Source organism: Nerophis ophidion, linkage group LG18, assembly GCF_033978795.1.
Source record: "Nerophis ophidion isolate RoL-2023_Sa linkage group LG18, RoL_Noph_v1.0, whole genome shotgun sequence".
NCBI classification, from domain to species: domain Eukaryota; kingdom Metazoa; phylum Chordata; class Actinopteri; order Syngnathiformes; family Syngnathidae; genus Nerophis; species Nerophis ophidion.
Window position 1 is genome coordinate 704759 of NC_084628.1, and position 24300 is coordinate 729058.

General features: G+C 42.0%; 3 protein-coding genes across 10 annotated transcripts in view; all 3 read left to right on the plus strand.

The window, feature by feature from the left end:
* Positions 1 to 535: 535 nt before the first annotated feature.
* LOC133537462 (zinc finger protein 345-like) lies at positions 536 to 10815 on the plus strand. Of its 3 annotated transcripts, XM_061878486.1 has the most exons (7): positions 1105 to 1244; positions 2843 to 2912; positions 5185 to 5368; positions 5452 to 5771; positions 5900 to 5969; positions 7769 to 8537; positions 8633 to 10815. In XM_061878486.1, exons 2-7 carry the CDS (start codon positions 2871 to 2873, stop codon positions 9423 to 9425), a joined length of 2178 nt encoding a protein of 725 aa, XP_061734470.1. In that variant the 5' UTR covers positions 1105 to 1244; positions 2843 to 2870; the 3' UTR covers positions 9426 to 10815. The 3 variants fall into 3 exon arrangements, with proteins under 3 accessions (XP_061734469.1, XP_061734470.1, XP_061734471.1); XM_061878485.1 differs by lacking the exon at positions 2843 to 2912 and having other exon boundaries at positions 536 to 1244; XM_061878487.1 differs by lacking the exons at positions 1105 to 1244; positions 2843 to 2912 and adding an exon at positions 3466 to 4292.
* Positions 10816 to 10817: 2 nt separating this feature from the next.
* Positions 10818 to 21118, plus strand: LOC133537463 (E3 ubiquitin-protein ligase rnf168-like). Of its 3 annotated transcripts, none has more exons than XM_061878489.1 (8): positions 10818 to 10924; positions 15117 to 15311; positions 15386 to 15587; positions 15672 to 15736; positions 17579 to 17734; positions 17859 to 17941; positions 19594 to 19627; positions 19728 to 21118. In XM_061878489.1, exons 2-8 carry the CDS (start codon positions 15153 to 15155, stop codon positions 20508 to 20510), a joined length of 1482 nt encoding a protein of 493 aa, XP_061734473.1. In that variant the 5' UTR covers positions 10818 to 10924; positions 15117 to 15152; the 3' UTR covers positions 20511 to 21118. The 3 variants fall into 3 exon arrangements, with proteins under 3 accessions (XP_061734473.1, XP_061734474.1, XP_061734472.1); XM_061878490.1 differs by lacking the exon at positions 10818 to 10924 and adding an exon at positions 10931 to 11181; XM_061878488.1 differs by lacking the exon at positions 10818 to 10924 and adding an exon at positions 12711 to 12770.
* Positions 21119 to 23278: 2160 nt separating this feature from the next.
* The window catches only part of LOC133537465 (transmembrane 4 L6 family member 5-like), an 8152-nt gene continuing 7130 nt past the window's right edge, over positions 23279 to 24300 (plus strand). For 2 of the 4 annotated variants that reach the window (XM_061878494.1, XM_061878495.1), the window contains exons 1-2: positions 23279 to 23334; positions 23532 to 23583. The gene's annotated coding sequence lies outside the window, so the exon portion shown is untranslated. The remainder of the gene's footprint in view (positions 23335 to 23531; positions 23584 to 24300) is intronic. The other 2 variants (XM_061878496.1, XM_061878497.1) reach the window with 2 other exon arrangements.

Below are 24300 nucleotides of genomic sequence, written 5' to 3' on the forward strand. Positions count from 1 at the left end.
TGTGTTGGCCCTGCCATGAGGGGCCACTTGTCCAGGGTGTACGCCGACTGTAGCTGAGATAAGCACCAGCACCCCCGCAACCCAAAAGGAAATAAGGGGTAGAAAATGGATGGATGGACGGCAATTAGCTACCTGCTGCCACTTACTGTAAGGAAAGAGTAATACACGGTTACTCTGCAGAGCCCTAGACAGCACAGACACTCAACAACGGCACCTTTGCGTTTGCAAAAAATATTTTTTACGCAATTACCGTATTTCCTTGAATTGCCGCAGTGCATGTATGCGCCTGCCTTGAATTACTGCCGGGTCAAACTCGCTTCCCAAAATAATTAGCGCATGCTTGGTATTACCGCCTGGTCAAACTCGTGATGTCACGAGTGACACTTACCCTGTCATCATTTTCAAAATGGAGGAGGCTGATTTCAATACCGGTAATTTGAAATCGCATAAAGGGAAGAAGATTAAGAGCAATTCAATAGGATTTAAGGTTCAAGCTTCCATCACACTAACATTTTTACTGCATACCTTTGGTAAGTGCCAGAGTGAGAAGAGGTGTTAAAATAATTAGCGCATGCTTCCTTTTACCGCATGCCTTTGGTAAGCGCAGGAGTGAGAAAAGGTTTTAAATGAATTAGTGCCCAGGTGGCAATTCAAGGAAATACGGAGATTATGTATCCTTTCTCTAAAATTTTGAGAACCTAATGTGAACTATGTCAACCCACTGACAGACAAAGGAGGAACTAAAACACTTCCGGTGATGTTTTTTTTAAATTACAATTATAAAGTGGAAATACCGTTACATGGACAACAATGTCATGGACAATATACATGGAAATACGGAATATTTTTTTTTTTTATTCATGTGTCTTTTTTCGGCTATTCACTCTCAATTGGGAACTTTAACTATGAAAAAACTCCGTGGTGACCCGGATGTAAACATCGCAGCCATATTGGACGTCCTTAACGCAGAGAACCATCCTGATAGACGGGCTCTTTTTTTTGTAACACGGCGGGCACTTTTGTCGACTTTCCAGTCGCAGTTTTAAATATTCCGTAACGTGGCAATTTCCCCCCGGGGAGCTATCTTCCAAGACTTACGGCCCACGATGTCGCGGGTGAACGATATGGAAACTTTCCGCTGTCAGACGGCGCTCATCATGGAGGTAGCGGTGGAATCGGCCGTGTGTGTCCTCCAGCAGAGCCTCGGAGGGAGACAGCAGGCTGCTGGGGGCAAAGATCTGAAGGTCGGTGGCTGTTTTTTATCCGGTAAAACACTTAACCGCCAGCAGTTTGTAGGTTTAGCTGAGAGAACAATAACAGCTCTAGATGAGAATCCGTCGTCACTTCCGTTTTCGCTGACGAGGAGAGAGCATGATATTCAGGCGAGCTTTATTACAGGGGTCACCGACCTTTTTGAAACCAAGAGCTACTTCTTGGGTACTGACTAATGCAAAGGGCTACCAGTTTGATACGCACTTCAATAAATTGCCAGAAATAGCCAATTTGCTCAATTTACCTTTAACTATATTTTATTATTAATAATTAATTATATTTATCTTTGTGGAAACACTGATCATCTTAATGATTCCTCACAATAAATATTTATAGAAACAGATAAATATCAATATGCAACACTTAATTTTTATATTTTCTCTAAGTGCACATTTTTCGAATTGAACATTTTCAAATGATCACTTCTAAGACAGTCATGTGAAATCACAATATCCCATTTTAATTAGCTAGCCACTAACATTTTTTACCAAATCATGAATTACTTTGCACCATGTTTGTACAAATAATAACTCATGTAAAATACAAAAGTAAACTCTCCAATTTTTAAATAAATCATGTCACACTTTGAACTGGACACCAAATCTGTTATCTGTTTCTTTGTCGGTTAGTGGGAAGCCTGGCATTGCTGTTAACTAGTGTGTTGTACTCTGCTGTGTAACTTGACACTGCAACTCTGAGTGAGTCTTGCAGATGTGCACCTGTGAGTCGTGTTCCGTGTTTGTTCTTGATGAAGTTCATGTCAGAAAAGGCTGATTCCCAAAGATAAGTTGAACCAAACAGGCTTGCAATCTTCATAGCTGCTGCACCACTACACCACTGTACTTTTCTGTGTCAACAAGGGACCAAACGTTTGGAGCAGCCTGGTGGGCTTTACATTTTAAATTGTCAGGAAAGAAGAGGAAGGAATTTAAAAGGTAAAAGGGTTATTTTGATGTGTTTTAAAAATCCTAAAATCATTTTTAAGGTTGTATTTTTTCTCAAAAATTGTCTTTCTGAAAGTTATAAGAAACAAAGTAAAAAAAAATAAATGAATTTATTTAAACAAGTGAAGACCAAGTCTTTAAAATATTTTCTTGGATTTTCTAATTCTATTTGAGTTTTGTCTCTCTTAGAATTAAAAATGTCGAGCAAAGCGAGACCAGCTGGCTAGTAAATAAATACAATTTAAAAAATAGAGGCAGCTCACTGGTAAGTGCTGCTATTTAAGCTATTTTTAGAACTGGCCAGCGGGCTACTCAATTGGTGACCCCTGCTTTATTTTATATATATGGTTTAATTATTATATTGGTTCAAAATGTTTTAAATATTCTATCATTTGCCATGCATTATTTTCCAATAACAGAACGCGCGAGTCATATGTCCCAATAAAAAAGTCAACAAAAAAAGGAGAAATATAATCTTAGGGATAAATGTAATTTGAAGCATTTGTATGCACGTACAGCACTTAAGACCTTCAGTATATCAGTATGTGGAATTCAATTATGGAATGGATTAAGCAAAGAAATCAAACAATGTACTAATGTGATCCACTTCATCTCTTCAAACTTAGTGTTTACAAACTACAAAGAAGAAGAACCATGATACAATTTCTGATAAACATCCATCCATTCATTTGCAAGGTAATCTTACTCATTTCACCATATGAAATATAACTTACTTCAATTATTATTTATTTATCCATCCATCCATTTCCTACTGCTTATTCCCTTTTGGGGTCGCGGGGTGCACTGGAGCCTATCTCAGCTTCAGTCTGACGGAAGGCGGTGTACACCCTGGACAAGTCGCCACCTCATTGCAGGGCCAACACAGATATTATTTTTATTGTTATTACTTATGGAGTATATCTATCCATCCATTTACTACCGCTTGTCCCGTTTGGGGTCCCGGGGGGGGGGTCGCTGGAGCCTATTTCAGCTACAATCGGGCAAAAGGCGGGTTAGACCCTGGACAAGTCGCCACCTCATCGCAGGGCCAACACAGATATTATTTTTATTGTTATTACTTATTGAGTATATTGTGAATAAATTGAGAACAGGAGGTGAACAAAAAGTTTTAACAACTGCTATGTAAAGGAAAAGGGGTAGGATTAAATAAGCTCTGCTTCTTCCTACTCCTTTTCAAACATGTTGAATAGAGAAACTGGAAATTGTGATTTACCATGTTGTATGCATTCATGTTCGAAATAAACTCAAACTCAAATGTAAACATAAGAGATGTACCAATGTTTTTTCAGGGCCGATACCGATTATTAGTCGCCAAGGAGGCCGATTACAGATATTTAGAGCCGATATTTATTTTCAGTAAAAGTTATTTAAACATAAATAATATACACCAGTAAACTGCTGGACAAATCTTCAAATAGTATTTTTAACATATTTTTTTAGGAAACTTCGGACCAGTAGCAACATAAATGTTTTATGCGCCGCGAATGCTTTGGTTAATTTAGCACCAATTAACGTCATAGAATTTTACATCTTCATCACATTTGTCTAGATTAGCATTTCAAAATGCAGAAAATCTCCTGGGAAAATTGGTTAATATATGAGACCTGACATATACATGACATCAACATCACAATAACTCGCCATCTACTCGATTTCATACAATTTTATAGCCGTTTATGGATTTAATACATTGTAAAGTGCCCTTGTGAAGAACCCTGGAATATAGCGAACATATAAATTAAAACAACTCCTTCATGTAGCTTATAATTTAGTCATTTTTCAAAAAGTATGAGAATGTGTGAGCTCCTGCCTGCTCTTCTTAACTTACATAATAACTTTTCTATTTGTCAAGATATTTACACAATGTTTGGATTTTTGACAGGTATCTTTTCTGTCATATTCATGTCCCTCCATCTCTGCTGCATTGTTATTTGATGGAATCACAGAGCATCAAACTTGCAGCGCTCTTTAAATAAGCCCACGCTCTGAGTGTTGCGGACGGATGTTTGTCAAGTCTCCCAGCTGGCTCGGGTACGCCTCGGGATCTCCCGGCAGGTAATAGAACAGGGGTGTCAAACTCATTTTAGCTCAGGAGCCGCATGAAGGAAATTCACACGCGGGCCGGACTATTAAAATCATGGCAGAAAAAATAATGACAACTTCAGATTGTTTTCTTTGTTTTATTTTGGCCAAAAATAAAACAAGCAAATTCTGAAAATATTACAATATAAATATAGAAAAAAATTCCAGCTGCGGTAAAGTTTAGATCCATGAAGGAAAGAAGAAAGTGAATGAATGTTTATAACTGAATAAATTTACGTATGCATAAAAATGTGTTGTTGTTTTTTTGTATTATTTTTTAAAATGAATAAGTAACGTTTATGACAACCTTTTTCCAAAACACAATATAGAATGTGAGATATAATAGGATCATGTATACATTTATCATTTGTTTTCAAAACAGTTACAAAAAAGTGGGACCCCAAAATTTACTGTGGGACCCCATTTTTATGATTTGATGGGGTCCCTCTGACCCTATTTTGAAAATTCCTAGCGCCAACACAGATGGGGTATGGGTGCGTGCCTAACAGCTGCAGGCAGCTGTGGCCTGCGGCCCGTTTCTAATAATCATCAAATATCATTCTGGTGTCCATAAATAATTAATTCGGCCTGCGGGCCTTGACTTTGACACATAGGTACTAGATGAAGTGGCTGGGGAGAAGGAAGGCTGGGCTTCTCTGCTTAGGCTGCTGCCCCTGCAACCCAACTTTGAATAAAATAAGCAAAAGAAGATGGATGGATGTACACTAACTTTTGACTATTTTGTTATTTTGCGTGCACATTCACTAGCACAACAGAATGGATGTTTATGATGTACACATATTGAATATGAATAGCAGCTACTGAACAATGGAGCCTGCTGGAACATATTCTCCTCCCTTTGCAGCCTCAGCTGACAGCCATCTTGAACATGATGGCGAGGGAAGCTGTGCGTAAAATCTGCAGCATCTTCAGCGAGCTGTGCGGGAGCTTGGCGAAGGAGAATGAGACCTTGAAGGGCAAAGTGGAACAACTGGAGAGGGAGCGCAGCTCAAAGGACAAACTAACATCTAGAGCTAAGAAAACAAAGAGTATGAAAAATGAAAGTAAAGGATGCCAAGACCCCTGGAAGAGGGTTGTAAATGTGTTCTATTTTTTTTTTTGTACACTCCAGATGGAGCCGCCGTCTCAGTAGACTTGAAACGACCAGCTGCAGACCCCATGACGCTCGCCGTGGCCATCCTCAAAAAAGCCAAAGAATCCTGCGGCAAAGCGAGCTGCAGTCCTCCATTGCCTGTGGTCATCATCAAGTCGCCCGTTCACGGGGCATTCAGAGTCCAGCCTGGTCCCGTTTCCTCCATGCAAACGCCACATCAGTCCGTAAACAACCCTCAATCCAACCTGCTTTCAGAAGTCATCCAGTCCTGCAGTACGACATCACTTCCTGATGATCGGCGGGCGTGTGAGGCAGCCAAAGAAGAAAAATCCTTTGAAGTAATGGTGGACTTTCTTTCCTCCTGTTTTATCTTTACATGATATCTTTGGCACATTTAGCAACACAGTAACCTGTTAATTTTTTTCAGAGCTAAAATGACCAAAAGAGTCTTCTTTGTGTTCTCCAGGAGGCAGAGAAGGGAGTAGAACCAGTCCAAGTGAAAATTGAAGAGCAGACGGTGGCTGACACTTATCAAGGTGAGGTGATGGACTGATACATCATCCATGTTCATTTGGGCAGCGGTTGTAATTCAGTTTAAGTAACAGTCTTTTGACATAAAACTATTTTAGTTTTAGTCATATTTTAGTCATCTAAATTGATTTAGTTTTAGTCAAGCTTTAGTCAACTAAATTTCATTGGCTATAATATGAAATATATACATACACTATATTGCCAAAAGTATTTGGCAACCTGCCTTGACTCACATATGAACTTGAAGTGCCATCCCATTCCTAACCCATAAGGTTCAATATGATGTTGGTCCACCTGTTGCAGCTATTACAGCTTCAACTCTTTTGGTAAAGCTGTCCACAAGGTTGCGGGGTGTGTTTATAGGATTTTTTGACCATTCTTTCGAAGGCGAATTGGTGAGGTCACACACCTATGTTGGTCAAGAAAACCTGGCTCTCAGTCTCCGTTCAGGTCAGGACTCTGTGCAGGCTAGTCAAGTTCATCCACACCAGACTGTCATCCATGTCTTTATGGACCTTGCTTTGTTCACGGGTGCACAGTCATGTTGGAAGAGGAAGGGGCCTGCTCCAAACTGTTCCCACAAGGGTGGGAGCATGGAATGGTCCAAAATGTTTTGGTATCCTGGACCATTCAAAGTTAATTTCACTGGAACTAAGGGGCCAAGCCCAACTCCTGAAAAACAATCCCATACCATAAACTCCCCTCGACAAAATTTCACACTCGGCACAATGCAGTCCGACATGTAGTTCTCCTGGCAACCTCCAAAAACAGTGCTTTACACCATTGCATCCGACGCTTTGCATTGGACTTGGTGATGTATGCCTTGGTTGCAGCTGCACAGCCATGGAAACCCTTTTCATGAAACTCTCTGCGTACTGTAAGTGGGCTAATTAGAAGGTCACATGAAGTTTGGAGCTCTGTCGCAACAGACTGTGCAGAACGTCAGCGACCTCTTTGCACTATGCGCTTCAGCATCCAATGACCCCTCTCTGTCAGTTTACGTGGCCTACCACTTTGTGGCTGATTTGCTGTTGTTCCCAAACTCTTTAATTTTCTTATAATAAAACCGACAGTTGACTTTGGAATACTTAGGAGCAAGGAAATTTTACGACTGGATTTGTTGCACGGGTGGCATTCTATGACCGTTTTACGCTGGAAATCACGGAGCTCTTGAGAGGTACCCATTCTTTCACAAATGTTTGTAGAAAGTGTCTCCATGCGTAAGTGTTTGATTTTATACACAAGTGATTAGGACACCTGATTCTGATCATTTGGATGGGTGGCCAAATACTTTTGGCAGTATAGTGTATATGTATATACAGTACAGGCCATTGTTTGGACACACCTTCTCATTCAAAAAGTTTTCTTTATTTTCATGACTATTTACATTGTAGATTGTCACTGAAGGCATCAGAACTATCAATGAACACATGTGGAGTTATGTAATTGACAAAAAAAGGTGAAATAACTGAAAACATGTTTTATATTGTATTTTCTTCAAAATAGCCACCTTTGATCTTTGATTAAATGTAACATAGATATTGGGTTTCTCTATGTAAAGCGCTTTGTGTCACTAGAGAAAAGCGATGTGTAAATATAATTCACTTGGTCTCTGAAAAATTTCATCTCATTTGTATTCGTTGACTAAATTGTCAATTATTTTGTCAATGTGCATATGTTTTGATTGGTTATCATTTTAGTCAAGGTTAAAAATAGGTCATTGACGATATTGAAGACCAACATTTTATGTCAACAAAATTAACACTGGTTCATACTCATGACCAAAATGGTGTCTTGTGTGCAGCTGCTGCCGGTGAAGAGGACCAGAAGGAGCATGAGAGAAAGAGAAGGAGGGAGCTGTATAAGCAGAAGAGGTTTTTCTGTGAGCGCTGCAACAAAGGCTTCCACCAGAAGCACCAGCTGAGGAAGCACGTGTCTCGTCACGTCAAGCCTTTCCCCTGCACGCTGTGCGACAAAGGCTTCTACGAGGCCAAAACCCTACAGAAGCATCTGCTGGGCCACCAGCTGAAAGACGCCCAGGAGCGTGACCCCGACAAGATGATCGCCTGCGATCAGTGCAACAGAAAGTTTAGGCTGGCACGGCAGCTGCGAGTCCACCAGGCCACCCACCGGCTGGAGAAGACGCCTTTGCGGTGCGGCACCTGCGAGCGCACCTTCACCTCCTTGGCCGTATTGCGCTACCACGAGGTGTCTCACACCGAGATCAAGCCCTACATTTGCGACGTCTGCGGGAAAGGCTTCCTCAGGAAGAAGAACCTCCGTGAGCACCAGATCGTCCACACGGGTGCACGGCCCTACCCCTGTCCGACTTGCGGCAAGAGGTTCTCCACCTCCGGCAACCTCCGAGTCCACAAAAGGTCGCACTCAGAGGACCGGCCCTTCAAGTGCACAGAGTGCGACAAGGCCTTCAAGAGTCGCATGGGCCTGCTGCAGCACCGCGTTGTCCACTCGGGGGAAAAACCCTTTATGTGTCAGACATGCGGGATGAGATTCGGCCTAAAGTACAACTTCCAGAGGCACTTGCGCCTCCACAACGGAGAAAAACCGTGCAGGTATTCCTTCATGGTCTTCTAAAATTTCCGATTAAGCCACTTCACACAACCTGTGATAGAATTATAGTTATTACTCCATGGTTGTGTGTCGACAGGTGCGAGAAATGTGGTGAAGGCTTCTCGGGGACGTGGGCCTTGAAGACCCACATGCTGGTGCACGGCATGGAGAAGCCCTTCATGTGTGACTTCTGCGGGAAGACCTTCTTCTACAACTGTCAGCTGCAGAAGCACCAGCTGCTGGTCCACAAGGACAAAGACGGCGTGAAGGCAGGGGGTGTGTCCAAGCGGCAGCGGCCGCCGGGCATGAAAGCGTTCAGTTGCAAGACGTGCATGAAGAGCTTCAGCAGCAGCAGCACCCTGCGCACGCACGAGAAGATCCACGCTGACAACAAGGAGTTTGTGTGCGAGACGTGCGGCAAGTCCTTCCACTTGCGCCACCTCTACGTCTACCACATGAGGAGGCACAGTGGCGACCGGCCGCACAAATGCGACGTCTGCCAGAAAGGCTTCATGCTGGTGTCGCAGCTGAGGCAGCACGAGCGCCTGCACACGGGTGCCAAGCCGCACAAGTGCCAGGAGTGCGGCAAGGCCTTCAGGACGTCGCAGAACTACCACCGCCACCTGCTGGTGCACACAGGGGAAAAGCCCTACGAGTGCGTCATGTGCAGCAGGAAGTTCAGACAGTCCAACCAGCTCAAGTCACACATGCAGATCCACACCGGCATCAAGCTCTACTCCTGCCAGAGCTGTGGGCGGGGCTTCTCGGACTCCAGGCAGCTCAAAAAGCACAACTGTGGCGACTCGCAGCCAAACTCGCTCGAGTCCGGAAGCAAGCTTAAGAAACAGAGGAATGTTTTTCCGTGGAGCGAGGGCTTTGTGAACGAGTGATCTGTCATCCTAAAACTTCTGTGGGGGATGACGTCACAGCTCCCTTCAGCCAGTCACGGTCTTGTACGAGAAGATGATCATGTGGCAAGAAATTAACCACACAATCTATAAGGCAGGGGTCTCAAACTCAATTTACCGGGGGGCCACTGGATGCAGAAACTGGGTGAGGCTGGGCCGCAAGAAAAGATTTCTTAAAAAAATCTAACATGCATTTTTTTATTAATTCACCTTCTTTGAATGGCTTTCCCGCCCTAGCAACATACTTGTTCTTTCCGGGAAACACCCGAATATCAGTGCCCCTCACGAAAATCTCCCAGGGCAATCATTCTCCCGGTTTCCACCCGAACAACAATATATTGTAAAATATACACCCCAGCTGCCCCAACCCTGCCCCCTATTGTAGCCCGGAAGAGTTAGGGCTGCATTGGATTCTGGGTATTTGTTCTGTTGTGTTACGGTGCAGATGTTCTCCCAAAATGTGTTTGTCATTCTTGTTTGGTGTGGGTTCATGAAGACCCCAGCCACCCCAACCCTGCCCCCTAATGTAGCCCGGAAGAGTTAGGGCTGCATTGGATTCTGGGCATTTGTTCTGTTGTGTTTATGTTGTGTTACGGTGCAGATGTTTTCCCAAAATGTGTTTGTCATTCTTGTTTGGTATGGGTTCACAGTGTGGCAAATATTTGTAACAGTGATAAAGTTGTTGATATGCCCACCCTCAGTGTGACCTGTATGGTTGTTGATCAACTATGTCTTGCAGTCACATACTGTGTCTTCAGAAGCCAAATACAACATGTGGCTGGGCTGGCACGCTGTTTGTACGTATTGTAGAGGATGTTAAAGGCAGTGCCTCCACGGTGCCCCCTTATTATCGTTGTTAGGGGGGAATTTGGGAGAATGATTACCCCTGGAAGGGCACTGACAACTGGGAGTCCCCCGGAAAAAGCGAGAGTATACAAGTATGACGCTGTAAAGCGTTATTCATATAAAACTCGCGGGTCGCACCAACATTCAATTTTCATATTAAGGTGCGGGCCGCAAAATAACATCTCGCGGGCCGCAATTGGCCCGCGGGCCGTGTGTTTGAGACCCCTGCAATAAGGGATAATCAAAGCTGTGGTTTCAGTCAAATAGAAACAAATACAACGGCACAAAGAACAATAAAGATATTTTGCTATATGTATAGAAATTGTTATATTTACTGAGCTGAGTCATTTAAATACTATTTTGCTGATAATATAATTTAATGTGATAATTTTCCTTATAAAACTTGTCTGAAATCAAAGATGAACTGTAACGACAGTGATGTACACATGTTTCACATGCATACACGTTAAAACCCATATTCAATTGCAATGTTTTTATGTTGAAAGAGTAAAATTGTGTATTGTAACGGGCGAGTGTTGTCATTGGCTTTTTGCGACACTTCGTCATAGTTGACGACATTTAGGGGCGCGCCGGTAACTGCGCCTGCGCGCCGGGTCGTCGTCTGGATCGAGCGGGTAATGGCAAGAGATTTTGTATGGAGTTATTATCAAAATAACGACGCAGCTTCTCTCCGTCGGTAAAACATAGTAGCCTGTTTAACGCCTGAAGTCGGATAATTATTTACAAGCTGAGTGGAAGTATTGACAGGCGGCCTGTTGTCAACTAACCTTTATGTTAGCTTGACAGCTAACAGGTATATCGATGTTTGTTTGGCTCCCATAACGTAGCTAACTTTAGCTTCGACTAAAGCCGCCGACTGTCAAAAGATCAGGTAATGAAAGTTATATAACTTTTAATCACACCACTGGTACTCTTTTGAGGGGAATGTTGTTGACAACAACGTTAGCTAAAGTTATCAGCTAAGCTTTGACTTAACGTTTGTACTTGTCATCTACCTTGTCTTTTCTATATTTGGGTGTTCGAGTGCTATTATTCCGGTTTGAACTCGGGCTATAATATGCTGAAGACTACATATTTATTTATTTATTTACTCGCACAATATGAACAGATCAAAAGGTAACATTGTAAAAAAAACAAAAAATCATGGAAGCAAGAAATTAGTAATGAGAAATAAGTGCAGGTGAGAAAAACAAAACAAAAAGGCTTGTGCAAGGTTCTCACCTAAAGCAGTAAATTAACAAACACAATTAAATATAGTATAGTGTTTGAATGTGAGTGTGAATGTTGTCTGTCTATCTGTGTTGGCCCTGCGATGAGGTGGCGACTTGTCCAGGGTGTACCCCGCCTTCCGCCTGATTGTAGCTGAGATAGGCGCCAGCGCGACCCCGAAAGAGAATAAGCGGTAGGAAATGGATGGATAATTCGGACCTTTGATCCCTGCATCAAAAACCGACATCAGTGTATAAAGGATATCACCACATGGGCTCAGGAACACTTCAGAAAACCACTGTCAGTAACTAAAGTTGGTCGTTACATCTGTAAATGCAAGTTAAAACTCTACTATGCAAAGCGAAACCCATTCATCAACAACACCCAGGAACGCCGCCTGCTTCGCTGCGTCCGAGCTCATCTAAGATGGACTGATGCAAAGTGGAAAAGTGTTTTGTGGTCTGACGAGTCCACATTTCAAATTATATTTGGAAACTGTAGACGTGGTGTCCTCCGGAACAAAGAGGAAAATAACCATCCGGATTGTTATAGGCGCAAAGTTAAAAAAGCAAGCATCTGTGATGGTATGGGGTGTATTGGCGCCCAAGGCATGAGTAACTTACACATCTGTGAAGGCACCATTAATGCTGAATGGTCCATACAGGTTTTGGAGCAACATATGTTGTCATCCAAGCAACGTTATCATGCTTATTTCAGCAAAACAATGCCAAGCCACGTATTACAACAGCGTGGCTTTGTAGTAAAAGAGTGCGGGTACTTTCCTGGCCCGCCTGCAGTCCAGACATGTCTCCCATTGAAAATGTGTGGCGCATTATGAAGCATAAAATACGACAACAAGACCCCGGACTGTTGAACAACTTAAGCTGTACATCAAACAAGAATGGTAAAAAATTCCACTTTCAAAGCTTCAACAATTAGTTTTCTCAGTTCCCAAACGTTTATTGAGTGTTGTTAAAAGAAAATGTGATGTAACACAGTGGTGAACATGCCCTTTCCCAACTACTTTGGCACGGGTTGCAGCCATGAAATTCAACGTTAATTATTATTTGCAAAAAAAAAAAGTTAATGAGTTTGAACATCAAATATCTTGTCTTTGTAGTGCATTCAATTGAATATGGGTTGAAAATGATTTGTAAATCATTGTATTCCGTTTATATTTACAGCTACCACAATTTCCCAACTCATATGGGAACAGGGTTTGTAGTTTTTTGCTGCTTCAACACAGAAAAGGTAAAGTGAAATAACAGACACCCAGAGCTTTGCTGTCTGTAACACATGCACGCACGCACACACACCGCAAAATGAGCTAACGTTACGCTAAAAGCTAATTAGCCTTCACCTCGAGGACTGCGAGCGAGCTGAGCTGCCGTTTGTTTCTAGAGCTTCGGCGGGCTCATACTAATGTTACCAGTAGTTGACTGGGTGGTGTTTATTATAATTTGGGGAGAGTCTGCTGCCTGATGCTTACCTGTTTTACACCTATCTGCTCATCACAATGCTGGAGCACTGACTCCATGCTCTCTAGATACGCACTGCTGATTGGCTGTTACATGCGTTCTGAATACGCAGTGCTGATTGGCTGTTAACGCTCTGAATATGCACTGCTGATTGGCTGTTACCGCTCTGCGTGTAACAAATCAGATGGTTCTGTGGGTGGGACAATGCTGGGTGCTGCAGAGAGTACTGACAGAAGCCGAACGAAGCAGAGCTGCTTAAGACTTTAGCTTAGGCGGTGGATCTTTATTGTTAAGGCGGCCGCCTTAGCAACAAAGCGCTATGGGAAACCCTGAGTAGGGCAGCGCGGTGGAGCAGGGGTTAGTGCATGTGCCTCACAATACGAAGGTCCTGAGCTCAGGATCTTTTTGTGTGGAGTTTGCATGTTTTCCCCGTGACTGCGTGGGTTCCCTCCAGGTACTCTGGCTTCCTCCCGCCTCCAAAGACATTCACCTGGGGATAGGTTGATTGGCAACACTAAATTGGCCCTAGTGTGTGAATGGGAGTGCGAATGTGGTCTGTCTATCTATGTTGGGCCTGTGATGAGGTGGCTACTTGTCCCCGCCTTCTGCCCACGTGCAGCTGAGATGGGCTCCAGCAAGCCCCGCGAGCCAAAAACAGACAAGCGGTCGAAAATGGATGAAAGATAACAAGTAGTCTACCTTTTGTGGATTTAGTCTAGGTGAGTGTGAGTGTGCGCGCGTGTGAGGAAGTAATAGGGCTACATTATAAGGTAGGAACAGATGGAGAATGTTAATTCATCCTTAATCTATGTTTAAAGTTAGTGAGTGAAGATGGGGAGTTTGCAATACATAGGTGACTATTCACAGAGTAAAGGACCTCCGTGTTTGATTTTAAACTGGCTAAGGGTGATACGACCAAAGATAGCACGGAGATTATCAGTTTGTCTGGTATTATGAGATTTAACTTGCGAATTGGTCTTAAAATAATCTTTGAAAGGTGTAGGAAGCGTATTGGGGAGGTAAGTACATTTATAGATAAAAGAAGAGGACTGAAGTGTGTTCATATCATAAATAGATAGTACATTTACTTTCCTAAACAAGGGAGCTGATGGAGCCAAATAGAAGTATCTATTCTTACAAATGTATTTTGCATAATGAATATTTGTGTAAATTTGATGGATATATACTAGCCCAGACAATATTGCAATAGATAAGATATGGATAAGTTAAACTTTAACAAAGAGTTAAGAGCCATGCTTGATGAACCAAACCCCTGATTTTTCTGATGACACCAACAGATCTTGACACTTTATTGGTCACTAAACCTATGTGTTCTGTCCATGACAATTTTTTGTCCACTAGGAAACCTAGAAATTTGGTAGATGAAACTTTACTAATTTTGATTCCTCCAATAGAAATCTTAGCACTCTATTTACAGTATGTTTAGTTTTTGCTTTCGAAACACAAAGTTGCATTAGTTTACATTTAGTGATAGCCTATTAACAAGAAACCCTTCATGTAGCACGGCTATACCAGAATGAGGTTTTCAAATTCAATTGAAATACATATTGTAAATGCAATAGATACTTTTCAGTAGAAGTATCTTTAATTGTTATGAAACGCATGCTGTTACTTTTAGACAAAAGAAAAATATTCTCTATGGTTAGATCAGGGGTCGGGAACCTTTTTGGCTGAGAGCCATGAAAGCCACATTTTTTAAAATGTATTTCCGTGAGAGCCATATCATATTTTTCAACACTGAATATAACTAAATGCGTGCATTTTTTAAGTAAGACCAACATTTTTAGAGTATAACAAGTCTCTAATTCTTTTTAATAACATTGTTATTTCTTGAACAGGTGTGGTGGAAAGGGATGGATGGATTAAAATGCATGAGAATGTTTTATATTTTGAACGTTCTTTTTCACATCGTGATTACCAGTGGAATTATTCATTACTTGTGTGTTAAGCAATGTCAGCTAAGATTTATCTGAGAGCCAGATGCAGTCATCAAATGAGCCACGTCTGGCTCTAGAGCCATAGGTTCCCTACCCCTGGGTTAGATCATTCAAACTGTGCTAAGGAGTCCGAATCAGGCTGAGATTGCTCTTTCCGGCAGGTGGATGCTGCGGTGACAGGCCTCACAGGAGACAAGATGATGTTTCCAGATGCTGATGCAGAGGCGGTCGTGTCAGGTGGCAAAGGGAAGGGGAAGAGAACCAAAACCCTATCATTCGATGACTGCGTATGTCCGGTGTGCTTGGAGATGTTTTTGGAGCCTGTGACGCTGCCCTGCACACACACGTTCTGCAAGGTAACCGCACACTGACGCGTCACACTGACTGGCTTTTTCTCTGTAACTTTTCACGTATGTATTGTAACCGCTAGGTCTGTTTCTTGGAGTCTGTGGACAAAAGCACGCTGTGCTGCCCCCTTTGCAGGAAGAGGGTTTCCACGTGGGCCCGACAGAACAACAAGAACAAGACGCTGGTCAACGAGCAGCTGTGGAGGCAAATTCAGATCAGTTTCCCCCAGCACTGTCAGCGTCGGCTCTGCGGGCAGGACGCCATCACCGAGGACGAAGTGGGAGGTAGGACACACATCGTATCATAATTGCAGATGCATTTAAAGCCTTCTCTCTGATAAGTATTGACATTCTAATTGTGTTGCTCAGTGTTTTTCCCCAGAGTCAGTCAGCCTGGAGAGCTGAGACAAGAATATCAGGAGCAGGTCACCAAAGTAAGTTTAGTTTCAATGGAAAACTTATTTGTACACTATAAAGGGCCAATTAAAAAAGGCGGGACACCATGCTTAAAGCATTTTGGACACCTGTAGTTCATTTTAATTTATTAATCTGCCCTCCTGAAACGTTTGAATTTAGTTTGGCATGTAGGTAAACACTGCATTTCTTCAAATTTAAAAATTTAAAACTTTTGACTTTATCTTGTTTATTGATTGACAGTGGAGTTATTGTAAAACTAAGCAAACAAATGAAAGTACATTAAGAGACACATGAAGTGCACATATATGTAAGAATCATGTTCAATGGACAATGCAGTTTTGTATAAACTGGGGAAAAAAGCAATGCAACCATACAGGATAAAGTTTACTTATGCCGCTAACTTAAAGGGGAACTGCACTTATTAAAGACATGACGGTGCATGGATTTTTTTTTATGCATTCTAAATATTAAATAAACGTAAAAAAAAAGTCCGCTTACAGGGGAGCCAATGGGAGGTCCTCTCTTTCGCCCATAAAATCCAATAAATAAAGAAAAAACGCCAACAATACTCCATTTACGGTTTTTGACTTGACTATTAACCAAGTAGTAGTGATATTGTTTTATGCACTTACGCAGACAAATCATTTATTATGGCACTGTGATCACTACCATGTGTCCGTATGTTTACATCGAGGGGTCTGCTGCTTCCTTGCTTTCTGTAAGTTTATTCTAGATCACAAATCATGCATGTCAGCTGGAAAGAAAAAGTCTGAAAGGGTATTCTGATAAGTTGGTACACTTTGACAGCCGTTAAGGACCCAAAAATGGGGTGAAATACACAAAATTATGTTTTGTTTTGTCCTTCCACTCTGTTTCTTAGTGAGGATTATGAATCATTCTTCATCTAAACACTAATATATGAACATCCCACCAGTTGGCATCCTAATGACAGCAGACCTTCTAAAATAAGTGACGTTTTATGTTTGTTTGCTCTCATAAAGTCTGCAGTGAGTAAAAATCAGTGATGAAGAAAAAAAGAAAGTAAACGTTGATCGTGATGCTTTAATAAAATTAATGTGCCTCGTATGCTTAGAATGATCAAAATACGTAAAAAATAGATGTTATTATAAATTTGCCCATTATTATATTACATATATACTTACATAATGTATGTAAAAGCTTAATGGAGGTGTTTGGATGTTTATTTAGGGGTTTAAAGGCTCCATTGTAAGATAACCTTTGATCACATTTATTTAATATTTAGAATGCAAAAAAAACAAAAACATCCATCGTCATGTTTTTAATAATGATTGTGAATAATAGGCAAAATTCCAATAAAAGAAGTGGAGTTCCCCTTTAATAATAACATTCTATGTTAGATCTAATTGACAGGCTAAGAAGGATTAGCATTTCTTTCATTTTAAACTTGTACTAATTTTCCACAAATGAGATTTTAATGGAAGAAAATGAACTTAAAACTGCAAATGCATTCCTATTTACAAGCATATATTCACCAAACAAAACAAATATTGAATGGTAACTTTGGGCTCTGCATTGATGGGGTGACTAGCTATGAAACAAAACAAATGACACAGTCAGTGTTATGTGGAACATGATTACCAGAAGAGGGCAGCACATATATTAACCTGGATGGCAAAGTGTTACCTTCTTTCAACTCCAAATCATGCAAAAATACAAACATTTGAGATAATGAAAGTATGTAAACCAGAAATGGGAGCTTTGTACTTACTTTTGTAAGGTTATGACTTCCAACTGAAAACATTCTGTGTTAACAATATAGCAAAAGCGCACTTTTGATTGTGGACAAAATAAAAGGCGTCACATGTTGTTGGTGTCAGCTGACAGAGGAAAAGCGAGAGCTGGACGAGGAGGAACAACGGGCCAGCGAGGAGTACATCCAGAGACTCCTGGCCGAGGAAGAGCAGCTGCTGAAGGAGGAGAGGAGGAGGCGGGAGGAGGACGAGCGACTGGCCAAAGTGCTCAGCAAAGAACTGGTACGTCTTTGTGTCTCGCTGAGAGAAACATGAAAATGAGTCCCGATGTTGACGAGGAAGTTTTCCAGCTCACTGTGTGTAAGAGGAATCCCATCATCATCATTCTCCTCCATCTCTCTTTTAGAACGCTGCTTCCGTCTCCCAGGACAACCAGCATCCTGACATCCCTCCTACCAGGAAGAAAGTAAACATAGGACAAATAGAAAAGCAAGTATTTTGTCCTTAGCTGTAGATTTGGATATAGTTAATCATCTTGTGTATTGGAATGCTTTAGAACAGGGGTGCCCAAAGTGGGACGAGGGGCCAAATTGGGCCCCTCCAGTCATTTATTTTGGCCTGCCAAATGGTGGCTTCCCAAAAGTCGAACATAATATTCTTACCGACCTTTTAAGCTTAGGAGGGGTGCCCAGATTCGATATTGATATCAAAGATCGGTCCAATATCAGTATGAAAAACAAGTCTCAAATTACATGGGCTTGTATCTAAACTTTCCAAAATTATTTTTGCTGCAAACAGTCCTGCAGTGTGTTCACTTGAGCAAAGCCGGACAGCAAGGTAACATCTAAATGTCTTCCAAGAAGCACACAAGTTTGGTCTTTTTAATTTATTTTAGTCAAGTCATTTACAAAAGGCTGGGGGGGTAGGTTAGCAGCTACACAACACAGATGCACAAGCTAGACATTTGTAATAAGTGTTCTTATTTGAACAATATTGTAGTTTAAAACACCGCAATTGTCAATACAAACAAGTATTGAATAAATAAATGGTAAATGGGTTATATAATTGTATAGCGCTTTTTTACTATTTCCACATTCACCCATTCATATACATCCACACACAGATGGCGGGAGTTGCCCTGCAAGGCCCTAACTTCGACCTATCAGTTGCAAATTTGAAGTATCTTGCTTAAGGACACTACGGACGTAACTACTATGGCGGAAGCTGGGAATCGAACCAGGAACCATCAAGTTTATGGGACAGCCGCTTTGCCAAACAAACCACGGTTGCTTTAATTATAGTTGCATAGTACTTAAATCTAAAAAGTGTCCAAGTCAGAAGCGTATCACTTAACGTACTGTCATGAGCTTAACATATTTAATATTTAGGATCATTTGGTGTCGCCAAAAATAATTACCATTTTTGTTCAACTTAAAGACAGTATATATTCACTTCAGACTGTTAACAATAAACACATTAGTGTTTCTCATACCTGCCATTGTTCTCTGTTTGACTCCTTAATCTTGACCTAACTTTTTCCGACATTCCACACTACAAAATAATAGAAGTATATATGATTCTTGCTGATATCGTATAGCAGTGGTCCCCAACCACCGGGCCGCAGAAGAATTTTGTATTCTTTTTTTTTTTTATTAAATTAACATAAAAAACACAATATATACTTACAATTAGTGCTTTAAACACAAAAACCTCCCTTTTTCATGACAAAAACGTCCCTTTTTCATGACAAAGAAAAAAAAAAAAAGGATTCCCCCAACCACACCCGGGCCGCAGGACAAATTATTAAGCGTTGACCGGTCCGCGGATACAAAAAGGTTGGGGACCACTGTCGTATAGGATCAATATCGAATCGGTTGTGAAAAAGTTTTGGACACCCTTAACGATCACACAATCATCGATGGCATGTTGGCATGGCTAACCAGTTGGCTAACTAGTTGCCATCTATCATTGTCACTGGCACTAAACATAGGAACTTTTTGGTTTCATGCTTAGAATTGCTGTTTATGGCCCGTTGGCACAATTTTTCTTTGGCTGTTGAAGCAACAAGTTGGGGACTCCTGTTGTAGAACATTCTGAAGATGGGCTTGTCATGACCTGATTGTGTGTTTCTGCATGTTCAGGTACTTGTATCGTCTTCCGTCTAAATCCAACAAGGTCAGTCATCTTGTACTTCTCTTTTCTACATTTTTATAGCGTGCTGGTGTCACTTTAGCGCTCACGATACACCAAAGTTATAGCAGTCAAATGTTTGCAGGAGAACATCCTCCTCTCCCAGGACAAGCGTCTCCCTGAGCTGGACTTCTACGGGCCTCCTTCAGCAGACCAATCAGAAGTTGTGTGCGTCAGTCCACTCTCTGCGTTTTCGCTAGCGGAGGGGGAGGGGCGCGATAGGAGCCTCGCCAGCGGAGGGGGAGGACTCCCTCAGGTGGACTTCTACGGGCCTCCTTCAGCGGACCAATCAGAAGTTGCCTTCGTCAGTCCACTGTCTCCGTTTTCCCTGGCTGAGGGGGAGGGGCGCGATAGGAGCCTCGCCAGCGGAGACGAAGGACCCTCCTCGGTAAAGCGGAAGAGCTCTGAGCTGGAACAGGAGCCGGAGGAGACCTACATCAAGCGAGGCCGAGGTCACTGGCTCCCCCTTTCCTCTTCTTCCTCCTCCTACTACTCTTCCTCGCCAGAAACCGGAACGACTGTGCTGCGCGGGCTGGTTGAATTGGAGGCAGAGCTTCAGAGTCGGCGGCGTCAGGAGGAGGAGGACCGGCAGATGGCACTGCTCCTGCAGCAGGAGCTCAACAAGGAGGAGAGGCAGCGACACACTGACAGGCGCAAAGGATCTGCCGACGCCTACCCGCTACGACGTAAAAGCCTCGCCCACAGGGCCGCAAGGACTAAAAAGACCTCCCCCCCAGCCACCGCCAGCTCTTTTGCTGAGTCTTCTCTGGATTCATCCAGCCCCTCCTCCTCCTCCTCTTCTTCCTCCTCCAGCAGAGGGAGCAAGCAGACCACCCTAACGGACTTGTACCCCAACTTGGGCATCTGAACCCCCCAAACTCTGACTCACTGTTCCGAGACTTCCTGCCTTCAGTCTTGTTCCAGAAGTAAAAAACATTTCCACACACCTTAAAACAAAACACTCACGCCCAGTCAGCTCCAGGAGACCAGGACTTAGTCAGGACTGTTTCTCTGCACAGGTGGTTCCTTTTCTAACGTTTAAATTGGTAAAACAAGCTTAAAAGGCATTGCTATATTTTTTCATTTTAACAAAAATAGAAAGTTGCCCTCTGTTTGCTGTTTTCAGATAATTGCTGCTCAGTTATTTCAGATGTTTTACATTTCATAGACAAAATGAGTCAATGCATTGAAACAGACACTGCAGGACATTTGTCTCTGAGAGCATTGTACTGATCGTTTTATCGGAATACTCTGCACATCAAACGCCTTATTTTTGCCTTCATTGTAGTGGATGACTGTAAAGATCCAATCTGGACAGTTTGAACATGGATTACATGAGCTAGTTTAGTTCATGCTGCTGACAAGGTTCCTCTGTTCAGGCCATCAAGCTGGAGCAGTTGTGTGTGGAGTGTGATATCGCTTCCTGTTTGGCTGCAGATTCTTTGTCTTTTATAAGAAATAAAAAGCTGAACTGTGCTGAGAAATGTTTTTTCCTGACAAAAAAAATGACATGTTTCACTGGTTAAAAGAAGGCTTCTGGAGGTAAAACAACCAATTTATTGTTTTTCTTGTTGCCTCATTGTTCACTCACTAAATGTCTTATTTTCATCCCAGTTTAGAGAAAGTTCAACCACAGACAGCCCTTGTGGAATGGACCTGTAAATTTGTTGCAACATGCAAAATATTTTGCTTGACGCCGACCTCCGAGAGACCTGGACAGTCGGTGGGGTCTGCTCAAGGTGATCTGTATCCGTCTAACACCATTGCAACCCAGTCAAAATGTCCACTGTCCTCACTCAAGTGTCCTCGCCTCCCAAAACCAGTTCGAGGCGGGCCCACGCTGTCCTGTGGGGCCGAGATTAGTGTTTGATGGTGCTGGCAGTGGGTTAAAGGTCAAACATAAGCAGAATTCCTCCCGTGCGGTTCTCCAAAGAGACACAGTGACTCATCCTGCAGCTAAAGTAAGACAAACCGCTAGATAAAAAACTGAAAATAGAGTAAAACACGGAAGTGCGCACAGAAACAGAAGTATATACCCGCTTATCATATTTCTATGACTGACATTTACGTCTGTCGTCATGTCCTAATTATATTTGATAACAACAAACATCTTGAAGCACTATGTATATCCATCCATTTTTCTACCGCTTGTCCCGGAAAGTGCTGGAGCCTATCTCAGCTGCACTCAAGCGGAAGGTGGGTTACACCCTGGAAAGTCTCCACCTAATCACAGGGCCAACACAGATAGACAGACAACATTCACACTCACACACTAGGGCCAATTTAGTGTTGCCAATCAACTTATCTCCAGGTGCATGTTTTTGGAGGTGGGAGGAAGCCGGCGTACCCGAAGGGAACCCACGCATCACGGGGAGAACATGCAAACTCCACAAAGAAAGATCCCGAGCACGGAGATCGAACCCAAGACCTTCGTATTGTGGGGCTAATGCACTAACCACCGTGCTGCCCTTAATATTATTATTGTCCTAAATACTTTGGAACAGTAACTAATACAAAAGAGATGGTTTTTATTTATTTTCTGTCACCTCACATAATTTTTTTTCACACCTCCCCAAAGTTAAAGGTGCTGTTTGCAACTTCCCAACAGTTACATTTTTCAAACTTACAAGAATAACAATAATAACAGCGGCTATCTTATGTTACCTTTAGTGGTTTAACGTAACACATTTGTTTCACAATTTTTCACTATTACAGTTTTTGCCGGCCCGGATAAAATGATTGGTGTTTACAGCTGTCACTCACTCGGTCTCGTCAACACGTACGCGCAGGAAGCACGTGCACACATACAAAAGCAGTCCAAGAGAAGTAACTAACAAGTAGCTGTTATGATGGAATATACATTCAATGACACCTAATGCTAGCAATCCAAATTGGTATAATTAACTAACAACACCTAAAAGCCAATGTGTTGATTACGTCATTACGTAGGAGAAGCCGTGAGAGGGCGGGATATACTGTGTAAAATACATTGGCCTTTAGGCATCTGTGTAAATGTAAACAGCAATTTGATATATATATATATATTATCTGTGAATGCCAAGATTGTGTTTTACTAACTCGAAAGATGTTATTACGCTATTGACTTTAATGCCCCCTTTCCCTGCCACCTCTCTGGGCCCCAGTAGGAGTGCCTGCCCTATTGTTATAGAAGCACTGCGGCAGTCAAAGTAAAATTTTTCTAGGGAACTGACAATTTCATGCCCCCCCCCTGTAGTGACTGGATATATGCGATCACACTATTGCCTCTCAGGCCCCACCACACTATTTGAGAAGCACTGTACTAAAGCAATAGTAAGTGATGACTACTGACCTGGCATCACTGATGCCACTGCTAACAACACAGGACACGTCCAGCCTGGTTCACCAGGTGTATAGATCCCTAAATGGAAGCGCTCTTGTCGCCATGGTAACTACAGAGATGGTATTCCTTTAATACAAGTCATATTTTCATCTACACTGTAGTGTTTCATATTGCTGCTTTCAAAATGTTAAATGTTGTCCAATGATGCAAACATTTCCTCTGCGTTATTTACGACCACAAGACACTTCCTATGCCCTTATAAGGAAGCATGGACGTATCCATGTGTGTCTGGTGTCCACTTATAAACACCTCAGCTTCCTCTTTAAGCGTGACTTCAAGGTGGACGACTAATCAGTTGGACATCTTCACAGTGAGTGGACCTGCCCTTACAGTTATGATATATAGCTTTTATTTTACCTGAATATTCTAAAGAGTGTAATGTTATGAAACTGTCCTTACATCTATGATATATTGCTTTTATTTTTGTGAATATTCTACTGCGTTTATGTGATGGATGGCGTCTTCCATAAAAAAGTAGATTTTAAAGATGTTGTTAAATCATTTCAGTGTATTTGGATATCAGCAAATGATCACATGACTACAAGAGAGCCCCTCATTGGTGAGTTGCTGTTGCTCGAAAGATGATTTTTGTAGTCGCTGGAAGTAAGTTCTAGTACAGACATGGGGAATAATTCTGACTTGGGGGCCCAAATTTAGAGAAAAAAAAATGTGCCTGGGGTCGGTATATCAGATTTTTTTGAACACTGATACAAAACCTCAATAATGTCTGATTGAATGCCTTAAAAAACGCAATGGAATTTAAAACTTTTTTACTGAATGAGACAACCAGAATGTAATGAAAATAAAGAATATGGGATTTACTATATTAACTATAAACGATAAAACACTGAATATTGACAACGTATGAACGCCACACCCCCTCTCGATTGACATATTTTACAATCAAGCGAAACGCAACAAAAATGCAACAAACACAGCTAAATATAAACACGAAAAAAAACCCCTGCATTTTAGGCTTGCTTCTCTGGAAACACTCTGTGGAAACGCTCCACACCCACACTGCTTGGTACCTTGTATGAGCTGCTGTGACTTATATTACCATAGTAATTAAATAGATTACCATAGTAACTAGCATATCATGCAAAACAGCAGATTCCAACCATTGAAATACTTTGTATAGTTCAAGACTCAGTCATTTGAAAACATCACTGCACATCATAATGGCAGCTACAATTTCCATCTTAAAGATCTAAAACAATTATTTGGGAATGTCCGGCGGGCCAGATCGAAAAGCTTAACGGGGCCTTAATTTGTC